Here is a 23,846-nt window from a genome sequence, read left to right as displayed (position 1 = left end):
GCACCTAAACTAGCTTGTGAGATCTCAACATTTCCTCCAAAAAAATATGTCAGGTCTCTTAGCAACTATGATGGACTAAACTCCCTGTCTCTCTACTTAGTATCATACAGACTCCTGTGTTGGGTGGTCTGTGTGTAACTTTCTATGCTTTGAATGACATAGCACTTTTTGAACTCCTACACCTAAATATTGCCAAAAGTAAAGCAAATGACATTCTCTAGAGGTGTAAACCTGGAATACTACATCAAGAATATCAGATGACATGAAAGATACCTAACCCAAATTATTCCCTGTTTTTGGAGTAGGCTGGCCTTACATATCAAGCAGAGTATTTTGTCAGTGTGCTTTAAAACCAGTTTGCATAATTGGATGGATGACTGCAAATACTCACTTGGGTTATGTGGGGGAAAACTACTTAATGCACACATTGCTTGTCTTCCACTTCCCTGGTGATGTGATTGAGCTTTTCAATGGTCTCCTTAGCTGTAAGCCTAGTATGAACCTATGATACTACCAAAGGTATGATATATCCAGGCCACCCCAGAGTTTAGCTGGATAGACTTCTGACCATCTAAATCTGAAATGTTAACCTGCGCATATAAATTCTTAGACCATCCCTTGCGGATGATATAGAGGGAACAATAAATATTTCAAGTGACAATGCCTCATATCTGGAAAAAAAAAAAAAACATTTCTCTTAACCCATCAGCAGTTGCTATGTTTTGTTTAAGGTCCCATCATTTTTTGAGCAAACTTTCTTGAAAGGAGGTCTCGTGAAAAAGCCACAGTCCTTGGTAGATTTTAGGAACAGGGGAGAGCTGGTGGAGGCAGCAAGGGAGCCCTCTAAAGGACAAGTATTCCAGGTTTTCCCTTGGTTGAAACCAGTCCCACAGTACTCCTGAAATTGTTAGCATGCTCCAAGAAAAAGAAGGGAGCACCTCGCTATGACTATTCATGGTACAATATCTCTGGAAGAGGAGGTTTGGAACCTTCATTGTAGGAGCTATATGCCTGCTTTCTGTGACCATTTTACAAAAAAGCTTTCAACTTCAGCAAGAATAGGAGGGGAGATAGTAGGAAATCGTTGCCTGCTTCCTATTTCTGTATAGATCCTAGGCATTATGAAGTGGTTGGTCAGCATCCTGAAACTGACTAGTGTTAGTTGCCACCTGCTTCCATTGTTTCTCTGTGTTTATTCTGGACTTTCTCAAAAGTCTATTTAAATGATCCCTTGTTAGCTAAACAAATGTAGTCACAAAGTCTAGCAACAATGTCCCATTATCAGTGGAACCTTTTCTATCAATCTCTACAGCATGAAGAAGGACTCAGAAAAGACACTGCCCAAGCATAGCCATGAAAATCTCACTTGCAAGTACCCTGCCAAGCTTGAGATCAGAGGGTTTAGTGTCTTTGTCAAAGCCATTACCTTGATTTCTAGAATACAGTTTAATAAAATTATTAATCTATAAATTGAAGAAGCAGGAGAGCCTTTCTTGGCATAGGTAACAGGACCAACATTTCCGTATTCATGTTATGTTGAATTACCTAATTACATCGTTCCAGCAACAGTGAGGAGAGGTACACCTATTGCCCATTTAATTCTAAAAGGCATCTTTTGTCACTCCATGAAGATCATTTTATCACTCTATACCACTCAGATTGAACTATTATTGGAAGTAGTGCTGCATTTTATATCTTTCAAATATGCTTCCTGAATGAACTTGAATATATATGATTCCTTAATAGACGAATCACGATGTTGGAAAACTTGAACTATTCAAAAAGGTTTTCGTAAATGGGTTACTATGAGGTGGCCCCTTTCTAGTCTACAAGGCAATGCCTGAACCAGTTCTGTTTGAAAGCCTGTGCATGGAATGTCCTCCCAGGAGAGCTAACACCAGGCTGGAGAAGATCATCATCATCAGTCTCCTTTTTCCCACTTTTGATATGGAGTCAGGATGTCACATCAACTGTCACCATCTCCCTTGATTTAGTGGCAGTCTCCTGCCTTTTTAAGCAGCTATGCTGTACTTCTATCATTTAATCCATCCATCTCTTGCCTGGATATATTTGCTTCTCTTACATTCTTCATGTCTCTCAATGTTTCATAGATGGTTACTAAGCTATTGGCCAAACAGCCATTTTAAGCCTAGCTAAGCCTGTATCCCAGATTTATCAAAATAATTGCTGACGTGTCAATACCCCAAAGCATTTTACATTCTATATGATATAGGCTTGTACACATCAAGAAGTCACAGGCTGTCCCTGTCCATTAGGGACTTAGGTGCCAAACCAGGGGTAAATTGTAAATTTCCCATCCATTAGTCAAAGTTACATTTGAACAGAGTTACGGATAAGCTTTGCTTTACATGGATGGGAAGCCTGTTCCAGAGAAGGGGTAATCTCTGAGCCACTTACCTTCTCCCAGCATGTCCTGTTTATGTCACAGATGAGGTTTAAGTCCTTAGAATGAGAATTTCTGATGCTGTTTGGTTTGCAGATATGCGACAAATCCATCAGTGTGGGAACAGAGGATGCATTGTAGGCTAGGCATAGATCACTGCATAGCGGTATGTAGGAGACCGAGTACTGGGATAGAGCTTTGAGACAGTCCTTATAGAACTTGTTTACTCATATAGGTTTGTAGGTAAGTACTAGGCTAGCTGTCCTTGTGGGCCATTTTAAGCCTAACCAATTTCCCCATCAAAGGTAAGACTCCAACCTGTATGTTGTGTCTGTGAGGTAAATGCCTTAACCATTATGCTATCCCCCAAACCATTTATTAACTGACTGCTAGGAATTTAACTTGACAAAACATGTTAAATTAACACTATTCATTTAATCTTGGAAACTAAAATGCATTAGATTTAAACTGTCAAATAAATTCATATCACTCTAAAATGAGTTCTAAATCCCCTCTTCATATATATATATATATATATATATATATATATATATATATATATATATATATATATATGTATATATATATACTGTTACATTTTCCAAAATAAATATTTTTTGAACCTTTGCATTGTTTGCTATGCCTTCCTAAGACATTCTTCATACCCTTCTTTTTTATTGCTCTTTTATGTTTGTCATAAAATCTTTGATTTTCCAACAAATAGTTGAGGATTGCAGTCACTAAATAATGAAAGCTTTTTGAGATTCAGAATTTATATCCTAAAGAAAACACATGCTAGTGCAAAACTTATTACTGTAGTAGCTTTTGGAGGTGTGTGTTTTCTGAGTGTATGTATCTATGTACATATATATATATATATATATATATATATATATATATATATATATACATATATTTATATATATATATAGATATATATATATAGGTACATCGATGTAGATACATATACACACATATATTTGCATATATTTATACACACTATATATATATATATATATATATATATATATATATATATACACATATATATACATATACAGATATATATAAAACTCTGTTTTATGGATATTTTTTTTACCTTATGCAGGGATAATTTCTGCAATAATGATTCCTTATTAGAAGTAATTGCCTTTTAAGGCTTTTTAAGTTGCTCCTTAATTAATAAAATTTAACTGGGTTTTGCTCATAAGTACTAAGGTTCTGCATCTTTATCCATTTGTGTTTCTATATCATCGGGGTCCTTTAGTTAGGTATTGTCATTCTCTACAGACTCTGTACAGTCAGGTGTTATATTCTTCTTTTGGTAATCAGACTACTCTATCTACTCTCTCTCTTTCATTACTAATAGTAGTGATGGCCTTTTTTATAGTGACATGAGCAGCTATCAGTAATATCTAGCTTTATTTTTTATTATAGACGGTATTGTTTTTTTATGAGCAACCCATGTGATTTCTCTGGCTGTTGCAAGTGCCTGGTAAGGTGCATGCCGAAGGATGCATTGTACTCAGTGATTGGTCTAATGAAAGCTGAGTACAGTGGAATAATGACCTCCTTGAGCCTGGATATACACTAAGTGAGGCGGGATTGTAACATTGGTTATTTTCTGACTATAAAAAGTATGGAACTTTTAACATCTGTCACTACTTTTTTTATATTTACATAGAATTGATGTCTGCCATTAGTGATTGACTGTAATAGTCTGTGAAGTACCATGGCTGGAACAGGGGCAAATTCAGGGTTAGTTCTGAAGGATGGAAGTGGGTCTATTTGGGATGGGTAACCATACCTGTCAACAGCTCAGATGAAGTCTTCTGAACAAAGCCAGGAAAAACACTAGATGACACCAGGGAGGCCTTTTTACATATCACTTCTAGTCACTTAAAATGTTAATAGAGCAACAAGTGTAGCATTCTGTCAACTCAGGAATAGGTAAGGTAGGAGGTTTGTTGGTGAGTGTGTGTGTGTGTGTGTGTGTGTGTGTGTGTGTGTGTGTGTGTGTGTGTGTGTGTGTGTGTGTGTGTGTGTTGTGCATGCGTGTGTGTCTGTGCATGTTTGTCAGACTTCATGAGGGATTGTCAATGCCAACACGATGCATGGGCTACCAGTGCTGATTACTGCAGTAAGGTGCGTTTAGCACTAGCAGTAATACCGCATAATCCAGATATATGAAAATTAGCCAATAACAAGGTCTTTTCTCCTTCTGGGTATTGTATTTCTGAATAGCATTTTCCACAATTGTGGAAGCAGTTCTTTTTGGCTGCATCTCTTAGTGTCTGTGATGGGATTCTTTCTGAATCCCAAGGAATGTTATTAAAAGGCAAACAGCTTTACTTTCCACATTAATTTCATTAGATATAATGTTTGAAGAAGAACTAGTTGAATCTGAAGCATTGCTTGCTTATGGAGGTACAACAAAGATCACACGAACAATATTTGTAAAGATGATAGAGAAAGAAGAAATGGATTTCATCCCATTTTATCTCTTTAGTTTGATGACTGGCAAAATAGTCAAACTGAAGACAAAGTAACTCATGATTATACTTTTAGTTTTGTTCTTCCTTATAGTGCCAGTTTCAATGATATCAAGAATATTGATTTTGAAGAAAATGCCAAATAATTAGTGGCAATTTAGTCTTAAACTCATACATCCAGCTCCTTTATCTGAGCACAAGAGAAGAAATAATCAAAATTTCTTCTTCAAAAATCAAATTACAGAAAATGACTTAAATGTCAAATTCACTGGTACCTTTCAATATGGGTTTTGCAAGTGCTGTAAATTAATTAATGATGGGTTTGTATAATTATTGGTACATCTAAACTAGATATTTATTAAAAAAAAAAACTTTACAACTAATTCTAAGATGGTGGTATATACAACAGCTTAGGGGGTGACTTGAGTTTTATCAGAAAATAATTGGCTGGAATGACAGGTTTAAATGGCTACCAGTGTTCAGGAATTAACGACAACTCTTGTATTAAATGTATTTTAAAATTGAGGTCAGTCACCTGATGCTTAATACTTCTTTAGGTCTTCATGATTGTACTAATGTTGTAAATTTGTTTAATATTTTAAATGATTTTAGACATATTATTTTATGTTTTAAAACATGATTTTGAGTGCAGTTATTTTTACTGGCAAAACGTAGTCATTTGACATTATGGTTTTACTTACGTGCCTGTAGTCTTCCTTTCTGATGCTGTTCTTGCTAATGAAGTCTACATCAACAGAAACAAAATTGCTTATTAGTGAATGGATCAAAGTTTGGTAATCTATATTCTTTGTCGGATGTCTTGTTGAAGTTTTTTGTATTTCTTATTCACTTGTCAGAGACACAGATTTGTGATGTTAGGTGTTTTTATTTTGTTGAAACGTGCCAAAATGTGAGTTTTTTGTGCATCTTGAGCATATACACTGTACAGACAACTATTCACCAATAAACATTTTCATTTGATCCTTTCTCTTAAAGTGTGTATTAAGTTTTATTTTTACATGATAAAGGAAAACTTGTATTATTTTATTTCCATTTTTTTAATGCAAAGATACCATGGAAGAGAAACTTTAAAAACACTCCAATCTCTCTTTAAATGCTTCTGTGTCCGTGAAAGAGACTTGTGTTAAATCTGCTGACTGTCAATTTCATATTTTGCGGAGACACTTTGTGATCCCAGTTTTAGTTACACTGTATTATGTAACTGTAGTGGTTGACTATATCTGATGCAGCCAAGGCAGGATGGCTGTGCCTTTATCTTCCTCTGCATCATATTTTTTGACATGTTGACTAGGATGCAGCCTCTTGACAACAGAAGATATTAATGAAAATTGCATTTGGCATATTATAATGGTGTGCTGATTGCAGCAGTCTATATGATATATATGATATATATATATATATATATATATATATATATATATATATATATATATATATATATATGTATACACACATGACATACAGATTTTATTACCATTCTTGTAGAATTAGATACCTTATCTTTCTAGTGTAGTAACAACCTAAAAAGTACAGTACTTTTTTATGTGTTCTGTTTGCATGTTTAGCATGAAGCTACAAAAGTCATGCAAGATGCTTTAAATGAGTTTAAGGGAACTCCAGAGGAAATTCGCATAGCTGTTGCAAATGTGGATCTGGCTTTGAATAAAGGAGATGCAGAAATAGCTCTGAGCATGCTGAGGAACATTGCATCATCACAGCCCTATTACACTGAAGCCAAGGAAAAGATGGCCTACATTTACCTTTCCATACGAAAAGACAAGAAACTCTATATTGGATGTTACAGGTAATGCAGAATATAGTAAATATCAGTTTTTATAGCCAGTTGTGGTTTGTCTGTATTAAGAGTTAGTATGCGAAACATAATGGTTTTACTCAATGAATGCCAAATCTTACAATTGTGTAATGTAAGTATTACCATTAATGTGAGAGTGTTCAATCTCGCCGTTTGTTCTTACACCTGGGTTCGGAGCCGATCCTCGGCTCCGTGTCGGCCGCTTTGCAAGCTCTGCATCGAGAAGAAGCTCGAGACCAACCTAACTCCCACAATCCCCCTCTGCCTTTACCTCAGATCTAGTTTGCCGCTGCAGCGTTCGCATCAGTTTGATGAGCTCGAGCAACCTTAAGCTAAGATTCATATTTTTTCTTATATTTCTTCAAAGTTTTTTCTATAAAAATTGTCTTAAGTGACTGTGTGTGTGTGTTGTAGTGTTTCGAGGAATACTCGGTTCCATATAAAGTCCTTTATATACTTTATTAGAGTTTTCCCTCGGGGCCCACCCTTTTACTGGATTGACTACTGGATTGACTTTTTACAGGATTTGACATAAGTTTCTGGATTAGACAAATTTACTGGACTTGACATAATACTAATTTTTTCTCTGTTAACTGTACCTAAAATATTGACATGTCTGAGAAAGCTAAGTCTGGTTTTAAACGCTGCCAATGTGGGCAGAAGATGTCGGTGACTGATAATCATAGTTCCTACGTCTACTGTCTTGGCCCTCTCCATCTGGAAGAAGACTGCTCAATATGTCATTCTTTCAGTGGAAGGGTCATGACAGATAGGCACAGGAAACTTATGGATAGGGGTCTTCTAAAACCTACTTTCCAAGAGGCTCTGGATGCATCAGACCAGACATCCAAATCCTCGAAGGAATTGAAGACGTCGGAGCCCAGGTCATCGGCTCCGAGCTCTTCAGTTAAAGTTCGATCACCGGTTCCACAGACTTGGCCGAGTGTTGAACTGTTGTGAGTTTCCGAGCCTCGAGTCTTGGAACCGGTGATGGAGCTCCTCCCCGGCACTGTTGAGGTCGGCTCCATCTTCGATTCCTTCGGCTTCTTCCAGGCCTCTCTCCGACACCGATGTAGACCGCGTGGTGCAGAAATTAATGGAGAATACGGCCTTATCCAAGCTCATCTCTGTCTCCTCCCAGTTGGTGTCGAGACAAGGCCTTCCCTTATCTCCACCTGTTCCTCCTCCGAAACCTATCCAGTCTTCGAGCCGGGAGAGGCTGATCTGGTGATTGTGGAGCCCTCGGTGCCAGAACCGTCTTTCTCGGTCGGCTCCGTTCACCTCGACTCCGGATCCGTACCGAGTCTCGGAGATCCATCCTTGGATCCGGGACTGAGAGTCGGACCGATGTTTCAGTTCCGACGCCTCTCGGGCCTCGGCTTGGATCGACTCGGCTCCGTCCTCGGGTCGATGCCTTCGGTGCCTGTCTCGGGATTCTTCCGATTTCCTCGAACTGGGAGATACCTCGGGACCCGGGGCCTTCGACCTCATGAGGAAGGTGTTGTCTACCCAGACAACCACATCAGCAGAAACAGCTTCTCCTTCCCATAAAGGACCGTTATCCTCCTCTGCACCCACGGCTACATCTAAGTGTCGAGCACCTGTGTCTCAGCCACCCCTGGAGGGTGCCCCCTCTTCCTCGGAGGCTTCTTCGGATGCCCCCCCCGAGGAAGTTCCGAGGAAAATATTGTGTAAGAGGAGACACTTAGATTCTCCACAAGAATCATTGACATCGGACACTGACTTGGATGAGTCAGAAGGGTCCCCAAAGTCACCCTCAGAGGATGTCTCTTTTCTGATATCCTGGAGATCCTAAAGCAGAGAGGTGATTGGCAAGCCCTCCCCTTCTGAGGATGAGTCAGTCTTGCTGAAGGCATTCGTGCTCGCCCTTCCTCCTCCTGGGTCTCCTCTGATGAGTTGATGGAGCTGATTGCTCGAAGGGCATGGGAGACGCCTGACACGGTGGAGCCAGTCCCTAGAAAGCCTAACAAATATATTACTGCCCCTCAGGATAAGGCTTATCTGACAAAGGGAGTGCCAGTGGACGCTATGGTGGTGGCAGCGCCACGAAAAGGAGATGTCTGAATCTTCCTCATCTGTCCATCCGCCTAACAGAGATTCTAGGACTATGGACAGGTATAGGAAGCGCATTTTTAGTTCAGCGGCTTTTTCTATGCGATCCCTGAACTATTTGACCCACTTCACACGGCTACAGAGGGATCTAATCAAAGAGTTGGGAGATACCCTCCAGGGTACTACAGATGCTGCTGTTTCAGAAAAGGTTACAGCACATCTTAATACCCTTACATCTATTGCAAACTCGTCCATGAGGCTGATCTCATACGCAGAAGGATCGAGTAGGGCAGCAGCTTCAGCGATTGCTCGACAATCCTGGATGTATGTTCATTCGGAAGCCTTCAAGTCTTCCTTTACTAACGCCCCATTTGATGGTGCCACGCTCTTTGGCCCCAAAGTAAAGGAGACCCTTACCCGGTGTGAGCAAGAGGGAAAGACTCTGTCTGCGTCCGTTTTCCACCCCATCCAGACCGTACCCCAAAGGGCAACGTGGTGGAAAAATGTGGTTTCCAGGGATCTTTCTCAGGCACACAGGGTGATGCCCCCTCTAGAGGCAGAGGAGGGGGCAGAGGTGGAAGACGCTGCCCTGGCAGCAGAGGGGGTCTGCAAAACCAAGGTGACAGGGATACACCACCTGGGAAACCTTTCCAGCACTCCTGAGAGGAGGCCCGACTGTCCTGCTCTGGAGGCAGTCGGGGGTCGCTTAGCTTTATACCCTCAGGCCTGGCGAAATCTTACATCAGAGATTTGGGTAAAAAGCGTTGTTACCAGAGGCTACAGAATACCCTTCCTATTGCCCCCAATTCCGAACAAAAGACTCCCAGATGTGCTGCCCCATCTGTGAGACCCTGCAGCTATAGAAATTTCAAAGCTGCTAGAAAAAAGAGTAATCCACCCAGTCCCAGTGGACCAAAGAGGATTCGGAACTTACTCAAGGTTCTTTTTAGTTCCAAAGAAGACAGGGGACTGGAGGCCGATTCTGGACCTAAGCAATCTCAATACCTTCGTCAAGAAAGAGAAGTTCCGGATGGTCACGCTTCAATCGATCCTTCCATTTTTTACAGAAGGACGACTGGATGTGCTCAATAGATCTGAAGGACGCATACCACCACATCAAAATGGCCAGGGCGTCCAGGGATCACTTGGGAGCCAGCCACTTTCAGTTTCGAGCCCTGCCCTTTAGTCTGACCTCAGCCCCCAGGGTTTTCACCAAATGCATGGCAGTGGTAGCGTCTCACTTGAGACGCCTGGGATTCCAGGTGTTTCCGTATCTGGACGACTGGCTCCTTTCTGCCACCACCCAGCATCAACTGATTCAGGCCAGGGATTACACACTGCAGCTTTGTGTTCATCTCGGAATTTCCGTATTTCAAAATCTTTACTACAGCCATCACAGCATATCTCATTCATAGGAGCAGAACTGTAATTCTAAGACTTCCTCCAGAAAGGATAGCCTCACTACAAAGCCACATATCTCTTCTTCTGTCATCCAGAAAATCCCCAGCAAAACTGGTTCTGAAGGTTTTGGGTCTCATGGCAGCTTCTCTCATTGCGATACCATTGGGAAGACTGCACATGAGAGTTCTACAATGGCTACTGTTTGTACAATGGTCGTTCCAACAGCTACCTCTGACACACGAAATTCTGATCACAAACACATGCAAATCACACCTAGCTTGGTGGCTCCGGACTTGCAACCTTTCCAGCGGAAGACCATTTGTGCTACCCACGCCGACAGCTACGGTGACCACGGACGCTTCCCTGATAGGGTGGGGGGGGCATCTTTCAGGGACAGACAGTCCAAGGCGAATGGACCAATTTAGAGTACAATCTGCACATCAATGTTCTAGAGTTGAGGGCAGTGTTTCTAGCATTGCAACACTTTGCTCCCCTACTTCCTCTAGGGACTATTGCAGTTCAGACGGACAACATGTCCGTAGTCTGGTACATAAACAAACAAGGGGGAACCAAGTCTTATCAGCTATGCAGAGAGGCCATGAGAATCTGGCAATGGGCGGAGTCCTTGGGTCGCTTTCTGATTGCAACGCACATCCCGGGGTCATCCAACGTCATAGCCGACAGGTTGAGCAGAGCAATCCTGTTGCCTCACAAGTGGTCCCTCAAACAGTCAGTTGAAGGAGATTTTTCAAATGGGGCCAGCCTTCCTGCGATCTTTTGCGTCTCCAATGAATGCCAAATGCAGAAGCTATTTTGCCCTATTACCCCTCCAGGGAAGTCTCCAGGGACGCTCTGGTTCACGATTGGCCCCGGGTCTCCTGTACGCTTTTCCTCCCTTTCCCTGATTGCAAAGTTTCTGCAGAAAGCCAACAACCTGCAAAGGACGATTATCCTCATTGCCCCATTCTGGCCTCGTCAAATCTGGTTTCCCTTTCTTCTGGCACACCGCATTCGGGAACCCTGGATCCTGGACCGAGCCGGATCTACTGACCCACTCGTCAGGGGCTCCCCACCCTCGCTACTGTCACTCCAACTAGCAGCTTGGCTGCTCCGCCTTACTTAGCCAGGTCTGATCTTCTTTCATCTGCAGTTCAGAATATACTAGTGGCTTCTCATAAAGCTTCCACTACAAAGACTTACACTAGTAAATGGAAGCGTTTTGTTTACTGGGCAAATACACAGCAATTGGACCCTGTTATAGCTCCTTAAATAAGATCTTGGAGTTTTTAACTTGTTCCACCAAGGAGCTTCTCCTGCCACTTTGAGAGTGCAATTGGCTGCCATTTCCAACTTTCATGTGGAAGAATGTGGGCTCCTATTATGGCTCACAGACTTTGTAAGGCCTTTCTGAAAGGATCTTTCCATATTAGACCACCAGTTAGAACTCCTACATCACCTTGGAATCTGAACCTTTTATTATCTAAATTGATGCTACCTCCGTTTGAACCAGCCTCCTCTTGTCCATTGAAATATTTGTCGTGGAAGACCCTCTTTTTGGTGGCCATTACATCGGCTAGGCGGGTGTCAGAGCTTCAGGCTCTTTCTATTAAACACCCTTATTTGATCTTTCACTCTGACAGAGTATCTCTTCGCACTAATCCGTCCTTTCTCCCCAAGGTTTGCTCCGTTAATAACATTAATCAATCCATTGAACTCCCTACCTTTTTCAAAAACCACTCCAATAAATTGGAGTATATGTTACACAAGTTGGATGTTCATAGACAACTTAGATTTTACCTGGATAGAACAAAGGATCACAGGAAAACAGATCAACCTTTTGTAGCCTTTGCAGACAGCAGGAAAGGTGTAGCAGTTACTAAACGAACCCTTTCCAAATGGCTAACTGATTGCATTATATTTGTTTATGCTACTTTGGAACAAACTTTATCTGTCAAACCCAAGGGGCACTCTACAAGATCAGTATCTACATCCCTGGCTCATGCAGCTCGCTTACCATTAGACACTATTTGTGCAGCTGCCACTTGGTTTAAACCACATACATTCATTTCTCATTACAAGGTAGACAGGGTTTCTAGGGACAGGGCAACCTTTGGTTCCACTGTGCTCAAGAACGTTCTCCCGTGAGTTCCTCAGGAACATGGAGCTAGGGACGCTACCCAGGTGTAAGAACAAACGGCGAGATTGAACACTCTCACATTTAGAAGTTATGTCCTTACCATAACGTTCCATGTGGAGTGTTCATCTTTGTTCTTACATTCCCACCCTCCCACCCTCAGGAAGAACGTCCAGTTTGGTGTCTGGTTTGGTTTCTCCTGCTTCTGCATTACGCAGTTGTTGTGTATATACGTATATATGTGTATATATATATATATATATATATATATATATATGTATAGGTGTTTCTTGCAGTTATGTTGTTTTTGGCATGAATGTGTTACTCTCTCTGACTTCTGGTTTGCTTGCAAACTAGATCTGAGGTAAAGGCAGAGGGGTATTGTGGGAGTTAGGTTGGTCTCGAGCTTCTTCTCGATGCAGAGCTTGCAAAGCGGCCGACACGGAGCCGAGGATCGGCTCCGAACCCAGGTGTAAGAACAAATGCGAGATGAACACTCCACATGGAACGTTATGGTAAGGACATAACTTCTAATTAACCACTCAAAACCTTTTTTTCTCAAAAGGAAATGCTCTGTCATGTCAATTTGTCTATTTCAAATAATAGATCAAGGCTTTCTGCACCATTAGAAAAAGGAAAGCATCAGTATCAGCCATCAGGCTGTCATAGACAGGTACACACCTGCAAGTGTTGCACAACAGAATTTGGTTAAAAGTTATTATGCATTTTATGTGTACTGGCCATATCCCTAACTAGGGCAGCTGCTTTAGCTGTAAATGTAACAAATGGGTTACTGAAATCATTTTGGTCATTAACTGGTTGAAACTGCAGACTGTCAAAGCTCCGCTTCCTTCCTACATGTGGATAATGCCGCTCTCATGCCATTGCTGCTCCTCTGCACCAGTCAGCATGCATCATATGTTAAAGCAGCATTTCTCTGTGTCATATGTTTTTATCTTACGACTTTGATAGTAATTTGTTTGCTTTTTTCATTCATACGCATTTTGCTGACCATTTGATGTACTTTCCTGTCAGTAAGTATATTACAAAGTTGCTATTTTCCATAGTGTGAGAAGCAGTTGTAGAAATGGGTCATTTAAATTGATAATTATGTAATCAGTTCCCAAGAGAAGTCAGGAAATGTGTTCATGTGGTAGACAAATAGCATGATAAAAACTTTCTTCTTGATTTTCCCCCAAAGATCTACTTGCTGTTGGTAAGCCACTAATAATAAGAGACTTAAAACTCTGTGAGCCTTCCCTTTATAGAAAACATTGTATGAATTAATAAAGACAAAAACTAAGTTTGGATAAGTATCAACATAAAGTAAAGGCAAAGCAGCTGCAAAAGATCAGAACAAGGATCTTCAACAATGCCTGACAAAACTAAAGATATCAAAGGAGAGACGACAATGCAGAAGAAGTGAAAAAAAATTGCAAAACTTCATTTTATTTCTCATTCTAGTGGTAATGTGCCATTCAAAGCTCACATTAGAGAAAAATGTGTAGTCTTTCAAAAAGGCTAAAAAGAACCTTTATTACCATGGATGTTTCCTGCCTTACAGAAAAACTGCAGTCTGTCAAAAAGGTAAAAAAGGAATCTTCATTTACATTGGTCACAAAAAATATGAAAAAATGTTGTCCCCTTCATGGATGAAAATCACAGATGATTTTGCAGACATAAGTGAATCTGTAACTTTCAGGTTGGATTCTCAACAAAACTGCATAAAACCTCACCAGAAAGAGAAGAGTTAATAAAACCTGCAAAAAATATAAAATGGTTAAAAAGCATCTTCTGCGTTTTTTTTCCCAGCCAAGCCTTCATTTCTGCATGAACCAGTGCAGATTCCATTGCAGTTCCCCTTTGTGAAAGTGTTTTTTTAAGTGGTACAGGAGGCAGTGCATATATAGGTTCAAGCAGTAACACCTTCACCAGTTGGGCTTTTTTTGTATCCCTGCAGAATAGCTCACAAATGCCCATGATTATATAGAACACCTTTGATTTTGCCTCATATTTTTTGACCTATTTCTTGTAAAATGTTTAATTTTCTGCTAAATCTCCAAGGATTATAGTCAGCCAATAATGTCAGACATTAGAGTTTCATATCTCTTATTCTTCAGAAAATGCATGTTGATGCAAAACCAGCTGTTTCATTAACTTTCTAAGTAATATTTAAAAATACTTTCAGATTTTAAACTCTTCTCCCTCATTATTTTTGGTATTGTACTTGATTCTTAGGCAAAGAAGGTATGAGGTATGCCCTACAGTTACATCCTCTCAAGAATAGTTCCTTTTCATTTATTCCAGAAGAGATTGACTTTATATGAAACATGTTGAATCTCTCCTGGGCATACATACTGATTACAATTTCCAGCAGTTTTTGTCTTTAGGTCTACAGTCTCCTCTCACCATTGGGAAGCTGTTACTATAATGAGAGAATATTATATCTGTGGGGCTAAAGATGTCTCTCGCCTTATAAAAAAGTTTTACAAATACCATAAAATCAGAGATCTCCGATCATAAAAAGTACCTTATTTGCTAGAATCCATTCTAGGCCTTACACTGACAACTAGTAAGATTACAGATTTATAGCTTCATGTTCCAAAGCAGGCAAAGAGATTAATGTTCTCCTTAGGTTCATAGGTAAGTTACTAGTGTGGCTGCTCTTGTGGACCATTTTAAGCCCAGCCAATTTCTGATTATGTAGATTAAATCCTGCACCTCTTGTCTGTGAGGTAAATGCTTTAACTAGTATGCCAACCACCCTCCACATCTGCATAATCTGCTTGTCAGCTTGCATAGAATTTGGAGAGGTGGAAATATTTAGCACAAGGGTTTATACCTCATTCTCCTGGTAGTTGGAGTCATAAATTTTTTAACTTGCATGATACAGTGCCAGGGACCATGTTCTGAATAAGTGCAAGATATTTTACAGTCTCTACCAGCCTCATATACTAGACAGAAAATAACCTTAATTTGTTTCCATCACTAAATGCAGCAGTATATTCAGTTCGTAATGTATATATGTTTTTCTGGAAACCTGAATAAGTTTAACAGCGAAAGCAGTAACTGCAGAACTGTAGAGAAACATGACTAGTTATGAAACTTAACTCTGCCGTGATTAATTTAAAGAAAAGATTCTTGATTTCCCTATGATATTAAGACCTTGTTTGGGCAACAGACTGAAAACCCCATTATGGAAATGGAGAAAGAAAAAGAATGACTGTTACCAATCAATATTTTATAGCCCACTTTTTCATTATGACAGGAATTTCCCACCATTCAAAAGTCCAGTTTAAACGAAGCAGAGAGTTACAAGAAGAGACAGATAATAGGAAATAAAACTATAAGATACTAGTGATTTTCATTGTTTTCACTGTAGATAGAGATGACTTCCAAGTGTCCTTTTCCCTTGTTCCACTGCCTGGGGGAAGAATTTTATACTACATCAAAAGCTGAAAACTTATTAGCATCAAGAGTATTTTCTGGGGATTAGGCAGTAGAGTCTCCCAGAAACTTCACCTGGCCAGTTTTTCATAACTCTGCTTTCCAGCAGCTGTGTGTAATTTTGGATCTAGCATTATAAATTCCAGAAAGTAAAAGAGTATAATGGGTAATGAGTCAACATATGCAGATCTTATTGAAGATTCTTTATGGGTAGTGAAGGACAGAAATTGTAGGCCAGGTCTGAATAGCTCAAGTTTAATCAAACTTATTTCTACAAAACATAATGCATGCTGTCTTCTATTGATAATCAACAATATGAGAATGACACTGAAAGATACCTACCTGAAGGAAATATCTGAATTTCCAAACTGACCAGTTCCATTTCTAATTTTCGAATATCATTTGCTCTCTCTCTAGCAAAAAGGGTATTTACTTATTTGTACATAGACTTGTATTTGCTTACCCAATGATTCAGCAGATGTAGGTAATTTCACATGTATTGGACTGAATCATCATAGCCAGTTTGCTTGCAAAGTAAAAAGATTTTGTCAAAACCAGCATACATCATCTTTGGGGGTTCTCAATCAATAGAGCACTCATCCTCTTGGTTGACCTGCCTGTTTAGAAGGGCAGTCTTCAGGCAAAGTATTCTCAGCAATAAAACCACAAACAAAAAATAAAAAATATATAAAAATATCACCAAAAAAGAGCCACTGATAGAAAAACTGGAGTGTAATAAACACTTAGCGCCTCAGCACAAATGCTTTCCAAGAGTAAAACACATCACACAAAATCAGTTTAAATACACTCACTCATTAACATAATTATCAATCATCCCTCAATAAAACAATTACATATTCAAATGACATATTTCCAATTACACTGCTTGTTGTGCCCAAAAGGCTCCAAGGTACCATACTTTAAAATAATCAGGGTTTCTTTTTTATGCAATTTTTCTTTTACACTCAGATGTTCCCCAAGATGAACTTCAACATTCTCCAAAACACAGCCTTTTAACTCATAAGGGTTGGAATTATGATACTGTCAAAAATGAGCATCTAGTGGGCTTTTTAATTTTTTATTTTTGATTTCTCTTACATGTTCTTGTATTCGAATCCTAAAACTTCTATACGTTTCCGCTATGTAAAACAGGTTCAGGTGCACTTCAACACATAAATAACTCCTTCTGTACAACAAGTATCATCTTGGAACAAACCTAACCCTATTAACATATGGAAAAAAAGAAACTAAATATCTACAAATTGAAAATGTATTACAAGGAATAGTACCCTTTTTAACTGTAATGGTTGTATTCATACTATTTATTTATTTTTATTTTGTTTTCAGTTTGATGACAAGGGAGGTCCACTGGGCTCAAGGAGCCCATTTTCAGTGGAGGCCTGGGGAGAAAAGCTCCACAAAACATAGCAGACATAGTAACAGTTAAACAAGTAGTAAACATTATGTAGTAAAACATAAGCACAGTAGAATATCAACATAGTATGGTATGCAGTGCATATTTACATGTAAATACAATTAGAGGTCGATAATACAGAGTCACCATTATACTGAGGTTTTAAATCTTCTGAGAATGCTATGAAAGAAGCATTTGTAAGAAAACAGTAAATATGATTGAACTCCTATTGGGTAAGGTGGAAGGTAGTTTATTTATATGTATGAGTGCAAGTGCATTTCCTGTTATTGGAGAGGTAGGAATGGAGCTGGGTTTTGAAGTGATCAAAGTTTTGAGAAATTCTTAGAGAGGGAGGAAGAGAGTTCCATTTTTTGGCTAAGGAAAAGGATAGGAAGAGCTGACCTGAGGGACGGTTTGGTTTGTATATAGAAATGGGATTTTGGTGAGCAGATCTTAGAGTTCTGTGAGGGGTATATAGTGGTAAGATATTAGTTAGTGCAGGGCACTTAGACGGTTTAAAAATGAGCTTGTGTGCTGCAGTGATTTGAAGGTAGTCCAGGTAGTTGGGAAGTTCTAGCCATTGCAGTAGGTGGAGAGATATGCAGTGGTGGGTAGAATACTTGGACTTGGTGGCAAACTTTGAGATTTTGTTGTAACAGGATTCTAGTTTAGAGGAGATAGAGGAAGATAGGTTGATTGGTAGAGGGGCACCATACATCAGTGATGGTAGTAAGTAGGTAGTGGCGAGGGTCTGTCTTGTGGAAGAGGATAGAAAATGGGAGTTCCTGTGCAGCACGCCAAGTTTCTGATGCGTTTTCTTAATGTTTAGCTGAATATGGGTGTCGAATTTGAGATGTTCATCAGTAGTGACCCCAAGAAGTTTAGCAAAAGGAACAACTTCAATAGTGGAGTTGGCATGGCTTATAATGCTGAAGGAGGTTTTGTCAGAAGGGTGAGATTTAGAGGGAGAGAATAGTAGAATTTTAGATTTGTTGGCATTTAGTGAGAGGTGATTTTGAAGCATCCAGTTCTTAGTGGTGGAAAAAGCAGTTTGGGTTTTTGTTTGGAGTACTTGGAGGTTAGAAGCAGAGCAGACTAGAGTTGAGTCATCTGCATATTGGACTATCTTGGTGTTAGGAATAGCTGTGTGGAAATCATTAATAAAGATATTAAATAGCACTGGGCTGAGTATAGATCCTTGGGGGCACTGGTTGGGGTTGGGAGGAAGGTTAATGTGCCAGTTTTCCATTTTACAGCCTGAGATCGGTCAGAGAGGTAGCTGCTGAACCAGGCAAGGGTGTTGTGTGAGAGATTAAGATTAGCAAGGTGGTTTAGGAGATGGGAATGGGAGACAGTATCAAAAGCCTTGGAGAGGTCAAGGAGGACTGTGAATACAAGTTCTCCAGAGTCACGGGCATGGTTTACTATGTCTAGGAAGAGAGGAGAGCAGTTATTGTGCTATGGCCCGGACAAAATCCTTGTTGAGTTGGGGTGAGGAGTTGGTTATTTGTAAGGAATGGCATGAGTTGGAGGTGGATGCATTTCTCAAGTATTTTTGAAATAGGTGAGAGAATGGCTATGGGCCAGAAATTGGAAATATTATTATTTTTGCCTCCTTTGTGGAGGGGTAGGATGAAGGCTGCACACCACAGTTTAGGAACAAAGATTCCTGTATGGATCTTTTAATGAGAGTGCTAATGGGGATGGCAATGCCATCTGCTGCAAGTTTTAGAAAGAGTGAGGGGATGTTGTCAGGGGCATTGGAGCCTGGCTTAAGCTTAGAGAAGAGTTTAGTTATATATGAGGTGGAAATGGGTTTGAGGTGAAAGATGGGAGATGAGAAAGGAATGGATGGTGGAGGAAAGGGATTGAGGAGGGGGGGAGGAGTTGTTGTTTGTAAGGTTTTGGTGAATTCAGTTATGGAGTTAATAAAGAAGGAGTTGAATAGCATGGTTATATCTGGGTCAGACTTGCTAGTGTCAGGGCAAGGATTGTTTTTGGTACCAGGGTTGAGAAGAGAGTTGATTGACTTCCAGAATTGTTTGGGATTTTTGGAATGATTAGATTGAAGTTTGGTATAGTATGATTTTTTTATCCTGTATAATATGTTTTTGGCTAGGTTACGGAGTTGTTTATATTTAAGAAGGGCATCTGGGTTCTTATTGCAATGGTAAAGTTTCCAGGTTTTGTCTCTTTGTTTCATAAGATTTTTGGTGTCTTTAGTAAGCCAAGGGGCTGAGTTGGTATTTATACATTTTGTGCTGTGGGGGCATGAGAGTTAAGGGTAGCTAAGAAGATTGAGTTGAACTGCTCAACGGCCTGGTCTAGAGGAATAGTTTTTAGATTGTCCCAGTTTAATAGTTTGAGAGAATTGGAGAAAGTTGTGGGGTTAAAGTTTGTGAGGTTTTGTGTGTGAATATATTGATGTTGGTGAGGAGAAGAGGGAGTTGCTGTATGGACGAAGGCGGGCAAGTGGTCACTAATGGAGTCTGTTAAGGTGCCCTTATGGGAGATTTTATTAGGGTGAGAGACTAGGATTCAGTCAAGTATGGAGCCTGGGGGTTGTTTTTATTAGGTCTGGTAATGGTATTTGTAAGTTAAATTAAATTATATAGGTTAATTGAGATGGTGGGATTATTGTTATCAATTTTGTTCCAGTCAATGTTTACATCTCCTAGGATGTAAGTCTCAAACTTAATATTGGTTGAGCCCCATAGAAGGATCTCCTCAAGTATATTTGTATTGTTTCCAGGGGGAATATAGAGGGCTATGACACAGATGCTTTTATGGTTATTTAGTTGGAGAATTCCTATGACTAGTTCAGCATTGTTGAACTGAGGAATAGGATTTTGGTAGGGAGTGATGGATTGTAGGCTAGAATAGATTAAGGCCACTCCTTTTCCCTTCTTTTTTAGATGGTCATGTCCTAAGAGCTTGAAACCCAGGGGGTAGGATTTCAGAGTCAGAAATATTGGGTTTTAGTCATGTCTCAGAGACAGCTACTATATCAGGTAGGGTATGGTAAAGCCAAGTGTGGAAGTGGGCATTGATGGTCAGGAGTTTGAGATATTTAGGGGTGGTAATTGGGGGAGTTGGATTGTTGCTGGTACTAGGTCCTGGGTTGGGATGTATGTCACCTGCTAAGCATAAGCAGTTAAAGGGGAATGAGGGCAGGAGTTTGGGTTTACTCCTAGTGTTTTGTGGGAGGTATAATAATGCTTTAGGAATATGATGTTTCATTAAGGAGGGTAGACGTTTTAGTTTGAAGCAGAGAAGTGGGTTTAGTTGAACTAGGGAGGGTGATATAGTGTGAAAATGAGATATGGTAGAGTGATAATGAGTGTTGAGGGTGATGGTAGGGTGAAGAGGGGATAGGAAAGAAGGGGGTAGTTCATAAGAGGAATACAAGCTAGCATGGTATAGAGGAATTAGAAGTAGTAGGCAGAGGGAAGCAATGAGAAGGGTTTGAGAAGGCATGGTATGGTGTAAGTATAAATGAATAGTTGGGTGGAGGGTACTGAAGAAGTAGTTGGATGTAGCGGGAGCTAAGAGTGTAAGAGGGAGGTGTTTAGAAGTGAGTAAAGTGCTATAAGGTGTGGGATGGGGAGGGGGTGAGAAAGTATTGGAGGATGAGAAGGGAGGGGATAGTGAGGAGATGTGAGTGGATTGGGAGAGATGAAGGGTAGGAAACTTTTGGCTAGGATAAGTGTAAGATCACTGGGGTGTGTGGGAATTGGGGGTAGGGAAGGGGAGCGGAGTGAGCCCGCAGGGTGAACAGAGCGGGTAGATCCAAGAGGAGAGATGGCCCAGAGAAAACAATCAGTAAATAGAAGCTGAAATACAGGTAAAGGCTGGGAGAGGGTTATATCTTTGTAGTGATTGGATTAGAAAAAAATGTTAAAGCATACTATAGTTCATCACATCAAGCCTTGAGAAGTGAAAGTTAATTCCACAGACTCTCAAGTGAGGAACAGAGAGAAAAGTGAACAGTGTATACTTTGTAGAGCTGTGTAAAGGTGTTTTGCAGAACTTTCCAGGGTGTATGCTGCCACCAAGTGGTGAAGGAGGGAAGGTAGTACCATAAATTAAAAGAAATTTACAGCTATGTCAAAATTAATCTAAGAAGTTTGCAAAGGAAGTGGACGTGGTGTAGCATGTAAACCTGGGAGGGGGGCAGTGGACTGCAACAGGCTGCTATCATGCACACCGAGGTAGACTGCTGGGAAAGATTATAAATTGCCAACAGCAATGTTCAATATAGCTACATACACTGATGTTCCTTCGTAGGAGGGAAACTAAGTCCTTTAGTTAGGTTGGAGTTGATTGAGCCTGGAAGCAGCTTATCCAAGGATGTCTTCACTCAGATGGGAGGGAATTCCTGTACAAAAATCAGGTAGAGGTAGCACCTGAGAGAAGATAAATAAATACATAAACTGTAATTATGGGGAAATAGAGGGGGGTTGGTAGGAGGATAGGCAGGAAAAAGGAGAGCTTAGAGTGGAAGAGGTAGGACGAGCATATACTGTGGAAAGAGGATGTAAAGAAGAAGGACAGAAAGGTATGTAAAGAGGGAGAGACAAGAGCAGCACAGAAATAGAAGAAAAAATAAAAATGGAGGGTGACCACTAGTGAGAATTAGGTAGTTCTATAGGTAAAAGCAATACCCCATGTCAGCCAAAAAATACATCATTAGCAGACACACTTCAGTAAATGCTAAACAAATACAGTCTTAACATTTGACAAAGAACAGTAGCAGACATATTTCACCTAAATGATAAACAAAATACAGTCTTACATTTGTCTAAGAACATTGGAAATATGAAGATTTAGGTGTTACATGCAGCTACAAATGGTTAATAACAAAAGGTCTTTAAACATAAGAGAGTAGAAAAAGGCTAAGTAAGGTTGAATAATGCTACAATTAACAGTCACCAAGACTTCAGCCTTACATTCTGTTTAGATGCTTAAGTGCGGTTTTGCTAGCTGAAATTAGAGCTCTACTTTGCCTTTGAGGACAGCTATTATAGTCGCTAGGCAATGTGGTCAGCAGGACTTGAAAAATGTGGTGTAAGGATAAGTTAAAGCAGTCGCTGAGTTTACAGCAGTAATACAGCCTCTAGAGACTAAGTGTGTACACCGGAGCTCTATAAAAGTAGTCGCTAAGACTCTAGCAGTATACACAGCTTCTAGTGACTCAAATAATACAAAAAGGTAAATATAGTAGTCGCCAAGAAACCAACAGTAGTTTAGCTTCTAGTAACGTAATATGTACACTTCTGACATAAATAATGGTGGTCACTAAGAGGCTAACCTTGAATTTAGTTTCTAGTGAACTATATGATGGCTAAATGTAATGCAAGGATGCCTTAAATCAGTGAAGGGTAAAAGTAGGGACTTCATTTGTCAGCAACCTGTGGGTCTTGGATCCGATATCGGATCCGAGCCAGCAACTTGTTTCATAGCTAATGGATCCGAGCTCCTAGCTCCTCCTCTCACCCATAATCCCCTGCCAACCCTCCATGACCTCAGATCTAGTTTGCCGCGCTTGTGGATGGCTGGATTCTTTTGAGCTCTTAGCAAATTTGTCAGTTAAGTGGAATTTTATTCAACTTTCCTCTATCGTTAACCTTAAAAAGTGTGTAAGAGTCAGGTTCCCTGTATTTTATATTTTTTTTATATAGTTTTTCCCTCCCTTCGCTCGTCGTTAGTGAGTGTGTGTGTGTTTGTGTTTTGGGGCCTGTGTGTTTGTGTAGCATTTTTTTTCTTCAAGTATGGTTGAGGCCCCAAAAGCCATTTTTTCAAAATGTACCGAGTGTGGCCATAAGCTCTCCCCGGCTGATGGCCACACTCAGTGCGTTCGGTGCCTTGGGGTTGAACACCTCTCCTCAGACTGTACCATTTGTGCAGAGTTCAACCCCAGGGCACTGAAGGAGCGGAGGTCGAAGCTGGTCCTGGTGGGACTTTTGCCCCCGGACTCGGCTCCGGCCTCTGCTGCTCCGGTGGCACTACCACAGGCTGTGGTCATTGCCACTCCTGCCCCCCTTCCTCCAGCCAGGACTCAAACTCCCGCTAAAGCGCCGGAGGACAGGGAGACTAGGAGGGAGAAACGGAGGGAGAAGCACCACAAGCGGCGGGCCAAGGCCTCCACTTTGGCCCCACCAGCTAAGCGGGCTTCTCCTCCACAGCTTCTAGGTCTCCTCCTCCTCGGCCCCGATCTCCTTGCTTCTCCCCAGGGCCCGAGGAGGAGGAGGCCCGATCTCCATCGAGGTCATCGAGGCGGCATTCCAGGCCTGCCTCGGTGGCCTCGTCGAGATCAACTTTCAGCATGTCAGATGCAGACTTGGACCGGATGATGCGAAGGTTCATCCTGGCCCAGCTGCAGATGGGAGTGCTCTTGCCTCCCCCCCCTTCGGGGGGGAGCTCGACACCCTTTTTTGCTCCAATTGCTCTTTCTCCGACTCGCTACCTGGGTTCGGAGCGTTTGGAGCCGGGCAGTGTCGGAGCCGGGGGTGGGTCGGCGCCGACAGTACTTCGGATCTGACCTTGCCCTCGAGTCTGTCGAATCCGACCTCTCAGAGCCGTGGGCCGAGCTTCGGATCCGAGGGATTCAGTGTGCCTTCGGCTGCGTCCACGTCAGAGCACACTGG

General features: G+C 40.9%; 1 protein-coding gene across 1 annotated transcript in view; it reads left to right on the top strand.

The window, feature by feature from the left end:
• The window catches only part of LOC122798197 (tetratricopeptide repeat protein 21B-like), a 1,733,894-nt gene that overhangs the window by 1,088,862 nt on the left and 621,186 nt on the right, over positions 1 to 23,846 (top strand). The window contains exon 15 of the mRNA XM_044066946.1: positions 6,483 to 6,721. Coding sequence (XP_043922881.1) covers positions 6,483 to 6,721 — 239 coding nt within the window. The remainder of the gene's footprint in view (positions 1 to 6,482; positions 6,722 to 23,846) is intronic.

The sequence above is a fragment of the Protopterus annectens genome, chromosome 3.part1 (assembly GCF_019279795.1).
Source record: "Protopterus annectens isolate FY-2018-M chromosome 3.part1, PAN1.0, whole genome shotgun sequence".
NCBI classification, from domain to species: Eukaryota; Metazoa; Chordata; order Ceratodontiformes; family Protopteridae; genus Protopterus; species Protopterus annectens.
Note: the sequence above shows the minus strand (reverse complement) of the source record. Positions and strands in the feature narration are given on the sequence as shown.